The sequence below is a fragment of the Ixodes scapularis genome, unplaced genomic scaffold, assembly GCF_016920785.2.
Source record: "Ixodes scapularis isolate PalLabHiFi unplaced genomic scaffold, ASM1692078v2 PGA_scaffold12__126_contigs__length_90152505, whole genome shotgun sequence".
NCBI lineage: Eukaryota > Metazoa > Arthropoda > Arachnida > Ixodida > Ixodidae > Ixodes > Ixodes scapularis.
In genome coordinates, this window is record NW_024609838.1 from 38803059 (window position 1) to 38815826 (window position 12768).

Below are 12768 nucleotides of genomic sequence, written 5' to 3' on the forward strand. Positions count from 1 at the left end.
TTCGCCGACGTGGAGTCGCTGTGCCGCGCTCGCACACGCGCACGCGTTACGTCGGAGTATAACAGAGCCTTTAATGTAATAACTGTAACTGTATCGCGGACTCCGCAGCAATTTGTGCAGACAACCAACCAGCACTCGTCGCCACACTTTCAAACAAACATGCATATATGACTGCCGTAACCTTAAGTAATTGAAAGACTGCAAATGAACCAATATTTGGCAATTTCGACAGTCACCTGAACAAATCTTCCGAACGCGTAGCTCGTTCGACATCCATTTTTGCTGCATCACCCCCTTCTAGACACGGTCACAGCTTTGAGCAGTCCGGTTCTTCTGCTCAGGATGAACAATGGAACAACACGTCATGAACCAGTTTTTCAGCTGCCGCCAGGACAGCGCTTGCAGAAGTGGAAGATAGTCTGTGTGTTTCGTATGATCTTAATGATCACTGTACTACCTTAATCAAAGTTACATAAATCACAGTTAGACAGAACACTGGAGTGCGTATCATCTTATAAATTTAATGCACTTTGGCAGCTGGGAAACTTTCCAGCAGCCGAAAAATATTCGAACTTGGAAAGTGGATACTGGCGGGTACCCAATTTCGGAATCACTTGAAGTAGTCACCATCAGCTTTTTATTTGTGAGTTATATTATGAAGTGGAAGAAACGAATAATGTTTTGTTTTTACAAACCCGTTTATTGCCACCGTTGGTGGTCTTTGCAGGTTGCTGGGGTTGCACCTAGGCGTACGGGAATTTCCATTTCAATTTTGTGGACAGGTCTCCAAGAAACATTAGTTCGTATTACACTGTTCCATTGATGACGTGCTTGTCTACCAGCTTCACTGTTTTATTTTCCGGTGCGCCTTCCATCTCCAGTAGAAAGAGCCTGTTTACCTCGGGGTAAGGAAGCATGAACGCACCCGGAAGGTAGAGTGTCACTTGCGGTCCCCTCTTGGGCCAGTAGCGGCCCAGGTTGATTCCGTTGATGAAGGCGACGCCGTGTTTCCAACCCGTCGGGTCCAGGAAGGTGTCGCCTATAATGCCCTCTCCTGGCGGGAGTGTGAATCTGCCGTGGAAGAAGCCAGGGACCTCTGGGCTGCTCCGGTTTTCAAGGAACTGCATGACCAGGCTGACGTCTCGGTTTTCAACCACCGGCACCACTTCCATGGTCCAACCCTCCAGAGTGTAGCCGTCCAGTGTCACTGGGCCCGTGATTCCCTAAAAAAGAAAGAATGTCAGCAACCAGCTACATATGTAAAAAGGTTGACCAAATTGAATGCACTTCAACTACTGTGTGACCTTTCTTTTCCTGCGTGGAGGAGAACGGATGCTGGCCTGCTTTACGATAGTTTGAGCAGTGTGTTTGCTAATACTATGTCGGTATTGTGAACCTAGTTCAGCTAAAAATTGTCTGAAGTTATAAAGCATTGGAGGCAGACAACTTTACAATGTAGATAAGGTTTCAGCACAGCAAAGCCTACCAATAGTGTTACATGTTTCGTTCTGGGAATTAGGGAGGAGTAACGTACAATGCTTTGTTTCAGATTGACTTCAGGCGCAGCCGAAGCTACAAGCTAAAGGGACCAATGAAGCACCGTGAAAAGCGCAAGTCACGAGGCTTTTTTGGTTCATGATGAGTTTAACGATTAGGGAACACGTAGGCAAACATGGCCAACACAATGATGGTCGCTTTGTAGGTGGAATACCTTAGGCAAACTAAGGGATGCCACCTACAAAGAAGAAAACAACCTTCGGTTTAGGCAAGGTGGTTGTATTTTGTAGGTGGCATTTATTAGTTCGTTCTTGTGATGTGCGTAAGGGCTGTGCGCGCTACCTTGAAAAAGTGGAAGCCGGTGGTGTTGTGGCAGTGGTACCGTTTTATGTAAGGAGGTTGGTTGAATAAAATTATTAGCATAGTTCTAGATTTTGTTTGTCCCTGTTACTTTCAACTCAACTGCCTAAAAATTTCCTCTGCCTGCTCCAGTCTCGCGTTAAGATCACCGTAGTAAGTTTAATTTGTAAGCTATATAGAAACGAGGACTCTTGTGCATTTTCTCTTGTTTACTCACGTGTCTGATTTGTGCGCACTTTTTATATAAAACAGCAGTTTTAAAATTGAGAAATTGCGTGCATTATGAATTAGACGTTCGTGTTTAGATAACGTGAAGTCGGCCCACCTTTGAGATATCGCGATATTTGGTTACACTGCATATGAAAATTGGTCGGCGCATAGGTTTACTATGCTGCGCAAATTTTCGTTGAACTACATGTGAGTGGAACAAGAAATCTGAGGGGTTAACCCTTCGCCGATTCACACTTGAGAGTTCTGTGAACTTCCCGTGCCAGAGGGGACGCGAGCTCAACCGCTCGGCCGCTATTCAGGGCGATGAACAGATAATGTGGAATCACGGCTGCCACAGCGGCGTCTACCGCAGTTTGAATCAGTCAGGAGCGCGTCACGTTCAAGCGAACAAATTAGCAAGCCAGCAAATTTGAAATTGCTGCGGAGACCACTATTGTTGGTGGTCTATAAATTGCGATAGCATTCGCTACGACAGCCTCAAGGGGTTCGTTTAAAATGACGTCGAGGGCGACGTACTAAAGGACGACATCAGAGATGACGTGAAGGACGACCTCTAGAACGATCTTAAAGATGACTTCAAAGACGACGTCCAAAACGACGTTTAGAATGACCTCCGGAGATATCTTAGAAACGACCTCGAGAACAAGTTCAAAGATTAACTCCTAGAGGACGACGTCAAATGCGACGTCTGGCGCATCTAGGACTAATTCAAGAACGACATCAAGAACGAGGTCAAGGATGATGTCAACGTCGTCCGATCCGTCGAACAAGGTGGAAATATGAAGGAGTGTGAGAATTTGATCTCAATATGTGTACTGCGCATACCTAACTGCGCGGTTCTCGGCAGCAGGCACGGCGCGCCGTTAGGGAGCGCGGCAAGAAATCTGTCGGCGCTGCGGTATTATTCGTGTACGTCACTTCCGTGACCATGTTTTTGGTGACATCAATCGCTCAAATTTTCACCCCCTTTCAAGCACGGAGACGGACGTAATTCTACATCAAACAAACCCAAACGTTAAGACAATCAAAAGTAATAACGAAAACACTTGCCTTTGGGTCCTCCCCTATCTTGAAAAACTCCCTGCCAAGATTTTCCACGAATATTGTTAGAGTTTCGCCCTCCTTAATATCAATGCTTTTTGTGTAAAACTGAGAGTCGAGAACGTGTATACTGCCATTTCTAACGACGTAGGCTCTGTCCTTAATGCCAGACACGACCAGAGCGGGATTATTGACGGAACCCGCCTTGGCTGTATACATGACGAAGCCATAGTCCTGACCCATGTCTTTGAATGTCATTGGGGCAGACTGCTCATACTTTTTGATCCAGCCATTTGCTCTGAAATGGTCTATTACTTCCATGAGCGATACTCCTTCGGTTAAATTTACAACTCCGATATTAAGCTTTGGAGAAGCGACTGGCACGTCTCCCGGTGGCAACGGAGAAAAGTCCTTGATGATGTCTCTTATCTTGTGGTAAACGTTCCTCGGATCTCCCGCTTCGGAGAGCGGTGCACTGTAGTCGTAGCTTGTGACCAGTGGGGTGCCTTCTCTTGAGGGTGCGCTAAACCCGAAGTTCGTCCCTCCATGGAACATGTAGATGTTGACGGAAGCATTCGTGCGTATTAGTTCCTTAAATGTGTCCATAAATTCAGTCGGACCAGTCTCGTACGCTTCACCCCACCGTAAAAACCATCCTATATACAATTCCATAAGGAAAAACGGACAACCTTGCGTGTTTATTGAATTCATGTCTGATCGAACATTGTCCACGGAGTCCGATGCGTACATGTTGGCAGCTTTTGGAACACCTTGAACCCCTCCACAGCTATGGTCTTTCTCTCTCCAAAAATCGGCAGTGAACAAGATGGTATCGCTCTCGACGTGTTTCTTGAATATATTGTAAACTCCAAGCATGTAAGCGCTATCGCACATTTGGATCCCGTACTCGTTCTCGACTTGAAGGGCTATCACCGAACCACCATTCTTGTAGAACGTCCCCTTTATCCTCGGTAACAGTTCACCCAACCATTTCTCAGTAGCCTCCATAAAGACCTTGTCAGTCGTTCGGAAGTTACCGGGTGCTATTGTGTTGTAGAGCCAAGAAGGAAATCCACCGTTGTCTCTCTCACCGCAGATGTAGGGGCCCACACGAAGGATCACCAGGAGGTCCTCTCGCTGTGCTTCTTTGCAGAACTCGACCAGATCGTAGTTGTCCACAAAGTTTAACATTCCAGGCTGAGGTTCGTGTCCACTCCACTCGACGTAGCTGGCAATTGTATTGAGACCTGCCATCCGCATCTTGTGCAGGCGATCCTTCCAGTATGCCCTCGGAACCCTGAAGTAATCTATTTCTCCGGAAATGTAACGAAAAAACTGGTTGTCTTTTAGAAAACATTTGTTTTCTTTGTCAATCACAAACGATCTTTCTTGGCATCTTGAATAAAAAATAAATTGAAGGACTAGGACTAGAGTCAATGTCCAGGAGTGGGCCCCCATGCATAACCACTTCGTTTTCAGCTAATTTTGGATACTATCTGCCTGCTTTGAAAACCTCGTGCTCTATTTTTATGATCAACCGTGTATAAATATTATACTAAGAGTAACAGGTGTTCGGTTCGTGGCTAACTCTTTCACGCACAATCGTGCATTGTAGAGGAATATATGTTTGACAACCCAATAGACATGCCGAGGTGCCGCTGTGTGCAATCAAGGTTGAATATAGGTGTAGAATTTGAACTAAGTTAAGTTGCGTTTGCCATTTTGTTCTTAAAAATATCAAAAACGTCAGAACTGTCAGTCTTAGCCAGAGACGTGTTACCTAAAAAGCCTTTTGCTTTAGCAGTTCTACGTTTTGTGATCTTCTAAAGGGCTATTTAGGTAGGCGAACGACTATGTGTTAATTTCAGTGTTTGAAGTTTTCAAATTCTGCTTTTATGCAGCCAGAATTTTTTGAAGCTTTTCTTATTCATTTGAATAACAGTGGAGCTAACCCACAATGGCGCAGAATCTACTTGCGTGGAACAGATATTGCCGCGTGCATGCTTGCTTCAAAGCCTTTGCGCTCTATTTTTATTGTCAAGCGTGTATAAATAGTATGGTAAGAGGAACCTGGCTGTCTTTTTTACGTACAATTGTGCCTTGTAGATGGATCTATGTTTGAAAACCCTATTTAACATGCCAAGGTGCCGCTGTGTGCAATCAAGGTTGAATATCCTTGTAAATTTAAGTTTTGAACTAACTTGCGTTTGCCATTTAATTTGAAACATTTTAAAAAACGTCAGAACTGTCAATTTTCGTCTGAGACGTGTTACCTAAAGAGCATTTTGCTTTAGCAGTTCTGCGTTTTGTGGTCTTCTCAAAGGCTAATGAGGTGAGACGACCGACTGCTTGTTAATTTCAGTGGTTCAAGTTTTAGAATTCATTCATCTGAACCACAGTGAAGCTAGCCCACAATGGCGCAGAATCTACACTTGTGAAACTGATATTGCCGCGTGCATGACCGACAAGGAACGCTTCTTCGTGCATCCAGAACATTCCTATATATTCTTATTCTGAGTGTAAAACACAAAAAAAACCTTAATGGCCTTGCCTAGTTAGTCTCGCCCTAGCTTATCTCCCGACCTTCCTAGGTCGAATGTTTGCAATACCGAGTGCAGTAGATGAAGAGCCGATCGCTCTATTGCCGACGCATTCATTCTCGCCCTAGCCAGTTGTCACGCCGACGCACAGTCGTTCACCGCTGAGGCGTCGATGCTCGCTGCTGCATTGTGGACTTATGTTCTTCCTTTGGTTTCTGGCACAAGTAGCCGAACAAACCTTTATTTTTAGCATTACGATTTTCGAGCCTCTTCCATCTGCGACAATATGAACAATGGGCAGTAAATATTTTGATCGCTGGCTGTGACCCAAAGTTTAATCTTCTAATTTCTGGTGTTATCAGTATCATTAAATTGATTAGACTCATTCAACCTTGATTTGACGCAAGAAGACAGCCTTAAATGTTGACGAATGTCTTGAGGATTATTAAGACAATAACCCTTCAAGGCGAAACGGTTTAGCGAAAACAATATTTCATGAAATCGGCCTAGTCGCCCTTAGAATTTAGCTCGTGAAATCTGTGAGCTTGTGTGAGAATTTCGTCAAACCTTTTCATCTGTATCGAAAATATCGAGTGTTTTGTATCAAAATTGTATTAAGTACAGAGGTAAAGTTAGTCTGCTTTAATAAAAACTACTCAATAAACTTCGACGAATTAGGGTCAATGTGATGAGCGATCCCGCGACAAGCCGAAGAGGACGAGGAAGAAGAGGACGGCCGAGCCCTGGGCGAATAACAGTTTAAGTATACGCATCCGATCTACATCCGCAGACTTTGTATCCGTATACGAACGGTATCCGGAAATTGTGGAACCATGTCGATGTTGCTGCTGACCACCGGATGTTACGATTACATTTGGACTAGCAAAATCAGCGGAATCGGAAATCTGAACGCCTGAAAAAAAGGTCATAAAAATTAAAAGCACCAAAAGCAGGAAAACTATTTTGGTTGATCGTGACATTCAGTTTAATTTTCTATTTTCGCTTTTCACATGGGCTCGGGCGCCTAATATTAAAAGCGAGTTTGCATGACGCCAAATTCACCGAAGTCCACATGTTTTCAGTGCCTCTCGAATAGACGGATTAAATGCAGCATAGCATAAGATGCCAAACTTCCAAGTAGACGAACGTCCTGCTGTTCCAGCGTGATTACAGCAATTGTACTGCATACATTGTGAAAAAAGGTATTGAATGACATAGTCTGTTTTTAAACTTCGATTAACAAAAATGACATTACGGCCCTAGTCTAACTGAAGAACTTTGCCAGGGGTAGAATTATGTGTCAATCTAATCACCATATTTTATAAAGCAGAGCAAGAATATTGAAAAAATAGACGGACATGAAAAGTCATCAAACAATGGCATTTGGTAAGTAGAGAAATAATTTAGATGCTGTTCGATATAATAAATACTTTTTTCTAGTACTCTACAAAGAATCAATATGTGAATGTATTTTTGCAGTGCAGTCGCCATATGCAACGAGCAAAAGCCTGTGTAAATATGTATGATTTTTTGTGTAATTTGACAATATGTATATACAAACGTGTAAAAGAGCTGTCAATATTTCTATCTATTGAAAATAAAATATGCAGGTGTGGTTGTAAGTAAGTCCGAGAAAGGCAGGTGGCTCACTTAATGTAATAACTGTAACTGTATCGCGGACTCCGCAGCAATTTGTGCAGACAACCAATCCGCACTCGTCGCCACACTTTCATACAAACATGCACATATAACTGCCGTAACCTTAAGCCATTGAAAGACGGCATCTGAAGCCACATGACTTTTTTTTTACTGAATGAACCAATAATTTGCACTTTCGACAGTCACCTAAACAAATCTCCCGAACGCGTAGCTCGTTCGACATCCATTTTTGCTGCATCACCCCCTTCTAGACACGGTCACAGCTTTGAGCAGTCGGGTTCTTCTGCTCAGGATGAACAATGGAGCAACACGTCATGAACCAGTTTTTCAGCTGCCGCCAGGACAGCGCTTGCAGAAATGGAACGCAGTTTGCGTGTTTCGTATGATCTTAATGGAGGTTGGTTGAATAAAATTATTAGCGTAGTTCTAGATTTTGTTTGTCCCTGTTACTTTTTATTCAACTGCATAAAAATTTCCTCTGCCTACTCCAGTCTCGCGTTAAGATCCCCGTAGTAAGTGGTATTTGTAAGCTATATTGAAACGAGCACTCTTGTGCATTTTCCCTTGTTTACTCACATGTCTGATTTGTGCGCACTTTTTATATAAAACAACAGTTTTAAAATTGAGAAATTGCGTGCATTATGAATTAGAAGTTTGTGTTTAGTTAACGTGAAGTCGGCCCACCTTTGAGGTATCGCGATATTTGGTTACACTGCATATGAAAATTGGTCGGCGCATAGGTTTACTATGCTCCGCAAATTTTCGTTGAACTACATGTGAGTGGAACAAGAAATCTGAGGGGTTAACCCTTCGCCGATTCACACTTGAGAGTTCTGTGAACTTCCCGTGCCAGAGGGGACGCGAGCTCAAGCGCTCGGCCGCTGTTCAGTGAGATGAACAGGCTGCGGCAGCGGCGTTTATCGCAGTTTGAATCGGACAGGGGCGCGTCCCGTTCAAGCGAGCAAATTAGCAAGCCAGCAAGTTTGAAATTGCTGCAGCAACCACTATTGTTGGTGGTCTATAAATTGCGTTAGCATTCGCTCGGACAGCCTCAAGGGGTACGTTCAAAACGACGTCGAGGACGACATTTAGAACGACCTCCCGAGCAATCTTAGGAATGACCTCCAGGAGAACTTCAAGGATAAAGTCTTAGAGGACGACGTCAAATGCGACGTCCGGCGCATCTAGGACAAATTCGAAAACGGCCTCAAGAACGAGGTCTAGGATGATGTCAAGGTCGTCCGATCAGTCGAACAAGGTGCAAATGTGAAAGAGTGTGAGAACTTCATGTGAATTGGTGTACTGCGCATACCTAACTGCGCGGTTCTCGGCAGCAGGCACAGCGCGCCGTCAGGGAGCGCGGCTAGGAAATCGGTCGGCGCTGCGGTATTATTTGTGTGCGTCACTTCCGCGACCATGTTTTTGGTGACATCCATCGCTAAACTTTGCACCCCCTTACAAGCACGGAGACTGACGTAATTCTACATCAAACAAACCCAAACATTAAGACAATCAAAAGTAATAACGAAAACACTTGCCTTTGGGTCCTTCCCTATCTTGAAAAACTCCCTGCCAAGACTTTCCACGAATATAGTGAGAGTTTCGCCCTCCTTAATATCAATGCTTTTTGTGTAAAACTGTGAGTTGAGAACATGTATACTGCCATTTCCAACGACGTAGGCACTGTCCTTGATGCCAGAAACTATCAGAGTAGCATTGATGACGGAACCCGCCTTGGCTGTATACATGACGAATCCATAATCCTGACCCATGTCTTCGAACGTCATTGGGGCAGACTGCTCATACTTTTTGATCCAGCCATTTGCTCTGAAATGGTCTATTACTTCCATGAGCGATACTCCTTCGGTTAAATTTACAACTCCGATATTAATCTTTGGAGAAGCGACCGGCACGTCTCCCGGTGGCAACGTAGAAAAGTCCTTGATGATGTCCCTTAACTTGTGGTACAAATCCCTCGGATCTCCCGCTTCGGAGAGCGGTGCATTGTAGTCATAGCTTGTGACCAGTGGAGTGCCTTCTCTTGAGGGTGCGCTAAACCCGAAGTTTGTCCCTCCATGGAACATGTAGATGTTGACGGAAGCATTCGTTCGTATTAGTTCCTTAAATGTGTCCATGAATTTGGGCGGATTTCTTTCCTCGTGCGCTATTCCCCACTTAGTATACCATCCTACATAATATTCCATTAAGAAAAAAGGACATCCTTGTGTGTTTATGGAATTCATGGCTGATCGAACAGTCGCCACGGAGTCGTGTGCGCGCATGTGGGCAGCTTTTGGAACATCCTGGACTCCCCCACACTTATGGTCTTTCTCTCTCCAGAAGTCGCTAGTGAACAAGATAACATCGCCCCCGACGTGTTTCTTGAATATATTGTAAACTCCAGGAATATAACCGCTCTCGCACATTTGGATCCCGTACTCGTTCTCGACTTGAAGGGCTATCACTGAACCACCATTTTTGTAGAACGTTCCTTTTATCCTCGGTAACAGTTCACCCAGCCACTTCTCAGTGGCGTCCATAAAGACTTTGTCGGTCGTTCGGAAGTTACCGGGTGCTATTGTGTTGTAGAGCCAAGAAGGAAATCCACCATTGTCTCTCTCACCGCAGATGTAGGGGCCCACACGAAGAATCACCAGGAGGTCCTCACGCTGGGCTTCTTTGCAGAACTCGATCAGATCGTAGTTGTCCACAAAGTTTAACTTCCCAGGCTGAGGTTCGTGTCCACTCCACTCGACGTAGCTGGCTATGGTATTGAGACCTGCCATCCGTATCTTGTGCAGGCGATCCTGCCAGTATGCCCTCGGAACTCTGAAGTAATCGATTTGTCCGCAAATGTAACGGAAAAACTGGTTGTCTTTTAAAAAACATTTGTTTTCTTTGTCAATCACAAACGATCTTTCTTGGGAACTTGAAAAATAAACAAGCTGAAGGACTAGGACAAGGGTTAATGTCCAAAAATGGGCCCCCATGCATGACCACTTCTTTTCCTGCTAATTTTGGATACTGTCTGCCTGCTTTGAAACTCTTGCGCTCTGTTTTTATGATCAACCGTGTATAAATATTATGCTACTAGGAACAGCTGTTCGGTTCCTGGCTGGCTTTCTTGCGCACAATTGTGCCTTGTAGATGGATCTATGTTTGACAACATTATTAACCATGCCGAGGTTCCGCTGTGTGCAATCAAGGTTGAAAGTACGTGTAAATCTTGCTTTTGAACTAAGTCAAGTTGTGTTTTCCATTTTGTTTTGAAAATTATCAAAAACGTCAGAACTGTCAATTTTAGAATGAGACGTGTTAGGTAAAGAGCATTTCGCTTTGGCAGTTCTGCGTTTTGTGGTCGTCTATGAGGCTATTGAGGTCAGACGAACGACTACGCGTTAATTTCAGTGTTTGAAGTTTTAGAATTCTGCCTCGATACAGCCATACTTTTTTTATGCTTCTCCTATTCATCTGAATCACAGTGGAGCTAGCCCACAATGGCGCAGAATCTACATTTGTGAAACTGATATTGCCGCGTGCATGACCGACAAGGAACGCTTCTCTGCTACACTCCTAGAAAAAAAGCTAGTAAAAAGCTAGTGACTGCAGCAGTTACTACCCCTTTCTGAGCGTTACTACCTTTCAGTAACAATTTACTACCTCAAACGCGCGATAGGTAGTAAAAAGTTAGCAGATGCAGCCATTGCTACCTTTTTCTGACCGTTGCTACCTTTTTACTAGCCATTTACTACCGCAACGCGGAGAAGATGGCGGCGCTTGCTTCATACCCGATTGCCAGCGTTAGCGACGTACTTGCTGTTTCGGATCGCAGGGGGAGGTATCTACACGCAATCGTAGCGTCAAATATTGTATGAGGGGGCATGTTTAAGGGTTGCAGCTGACTTTATAACGATCGCAGCCTCCGCAACAGCACGACGCGGAAGCCAGCGCTCAACGTTACTAAAACACTCAGTTGGGAAACTCGCCGTCGAAACCTGGGCCGCTGGCGTCCACCGAGACCGAGCTAAATGCGACAACAGCGCCACTCTTTATCGTTTGTCTGTACTGTGGTCACCTTGAGCTTTTTGAAAGCCTATTTTTGCGTAATAACAAAACGGAAAAGACTCTGTTTGCATGAAATTTATTGGAGTTTAGTACCAAATGATGGGCGCGTGATGTTTTTATCATCTTTAGTTCGCAAGGTTTTGCGGAACAATTAATATTGTTTTTATACAACCATGCCTCAGCGGGCCTTTCAGGTAGCGCGTCCAGACCTATGAGCATTTTCACTTCGGGAGTTGAACGCGGCGCGTCCGCTGGGGAGACGGGGGTGGCACCGCTGTAACCTCTACCGTTGTATCTGTTCTTAGAGCCATAATAGAAGTCACGTGCAGTTCCTCGAGTGGCCGCTGCGGGAGAAATGGTGGCGTTGTGTTCGTCATTAGCTCGGTGATCGGAGACAGATTTGGGGCATTTTTTTTAAATCTGTCTCTATGGGAGTTTCCCAACTGAGCGTTTTAGTAACGTTGCCAGCGCTGCAGCGAGCGCAGCAGCCATTGTTGATGCAATGGCCATGCGGCTTACTTACTTTCCTTCTCGTTTGCATTCCTACTTTCCTCCTCGTTTGCATTCGTTTGTGATCGTTTCTATCTTCATTTTGGTTTTAACTGGGATGAAAATAGCCACGTAGCACATATTAAAAACGTTTCCGAAAACAAAACAAAAAAGTTAATTCCGTTTTGTTTTATACTTTTTTAAAACTAATGTTTTTCTTTCACAAGCGACGCTTGGCAACATTGTACGACAAGCAAGTTGGGGCCAGTCGGAGTTTTCAAGACGCTAATTTTTCCGATGTAAACCTGCCGTTTTTGCCTTGTGTCGTGTGCAGTTCTCGTGTTCCCGTGTTGAAGTGCATAGTTAGCGTCCGTGCGCTTGCGGGGCGAGTGCGTGCGTGGACCTGGACTGCTCCGAGGGTAGTTCTAACCAGCCGGTGCCGCTGTCACTGGATTGGGTTTCGTCGTCCAAGCTTTTCTGTGCCTACTCCTACTTGACACGGAGAACTTCTTCACGGTTTGTGTCTGTTCGGTGGTTGAATGATTCTGATTGAGCTGTCTTCGGTCGTGACAGTGCGTTGTCACAACCGTTGATGTGCGTCGTAAATAGTGAATGTAGCTTTGGGACTAATGAAAAAAAAAAAGAAAAACTGTTTTGTCATTTTACGAATCTTTCTGAATTTGCTTAAATCTCCCTCAAAAACGCGATCATTTGTCAGTGTACTACAAAAATTAAGATGCGAGCTGCACGCGGTATTGATTTTGCATGCATTTTTGTAGCGCAGCACGGGCGAAGGGAGTGCAGCTGCCGTCGTACTCCCCGTCAATTACAGCCTTCGTTTGCCGCGGGAGACGGCAAGAAAGCATTCTTGCCGACGGCGACCGCA

At 44.7% G+C, this 12768-nt stretch overlaps 2 protein-coding genes across 2 annotated transcripts; both read right to left on the minus strand.

The window, feature by feature from the left end:
• Positions 1 to 806: 806 nt before the first annotated feature.
• Positions 807 to 5267, minus strand: LOC8032285 (beta-galactosidase-like). Its single transcript, XM_040210992.1, has 3 exons — positions 5221 to 5267; positions 3139 to 4525; positions 807 to 1223 (listed from the first exon to the last, which is right to left on the minus strand). The coding sequence occupies exons 1-3, from the start codon at positions 5265 to 5267 to the stop codon at positions 807 to 809; spliced, it is 1851 nt and encodes a 616-aa protein (XP_040066926.1).
• A 3542-nt stretch (positions 5268 to 8809) lies between these two features.
• Positions 8810 to 10114, minus strand: LOC120840445 (beta-galactosidase-1-like protein). The gene has a single exon (XM_040210993.1). The coding sequence runs from the start codon at positions 10112 to 10114 to the stop codon at positions 8810 to 8812; it is 1305 nt and encodes a 434-aa protein (XP_040066927.1).
• Positions 10115 to 12768: the final 2654 nt, after the last annotated feature.

Bases quoted from the DNA above. Each gene is read 5' to 3' on its own strand.
- LOC8032285 (XM_040210992.1), bottom strand. From the start codon at position 5,267: ATGTTAAATAGGGTTTTCAAACATAGATCCATCTACAAGGCACAATT. The intron at 4,526-5,220 runs GTACGTAAAAAA...TTTTTATTCAAG, and splicing joins TCCATCTACAAGGCACAATT to ATGCCAAGAAAGATCGTTTG. The intron at 1,224-3,138 runs GCAAGTGTTTTC...TTTCTTTTTTAG, and splicing joins AGATAGGGGAGGACCCAAAG to GGAATCACGGGCCCAGTGAC.
- LOC120840445 (XM_040210993.1), bottom strand. From the start codon at position 10,114: ATGGCAGGTCTCAATACCATAGCCAGCTACGTCGAGTGGAGTGGACAC.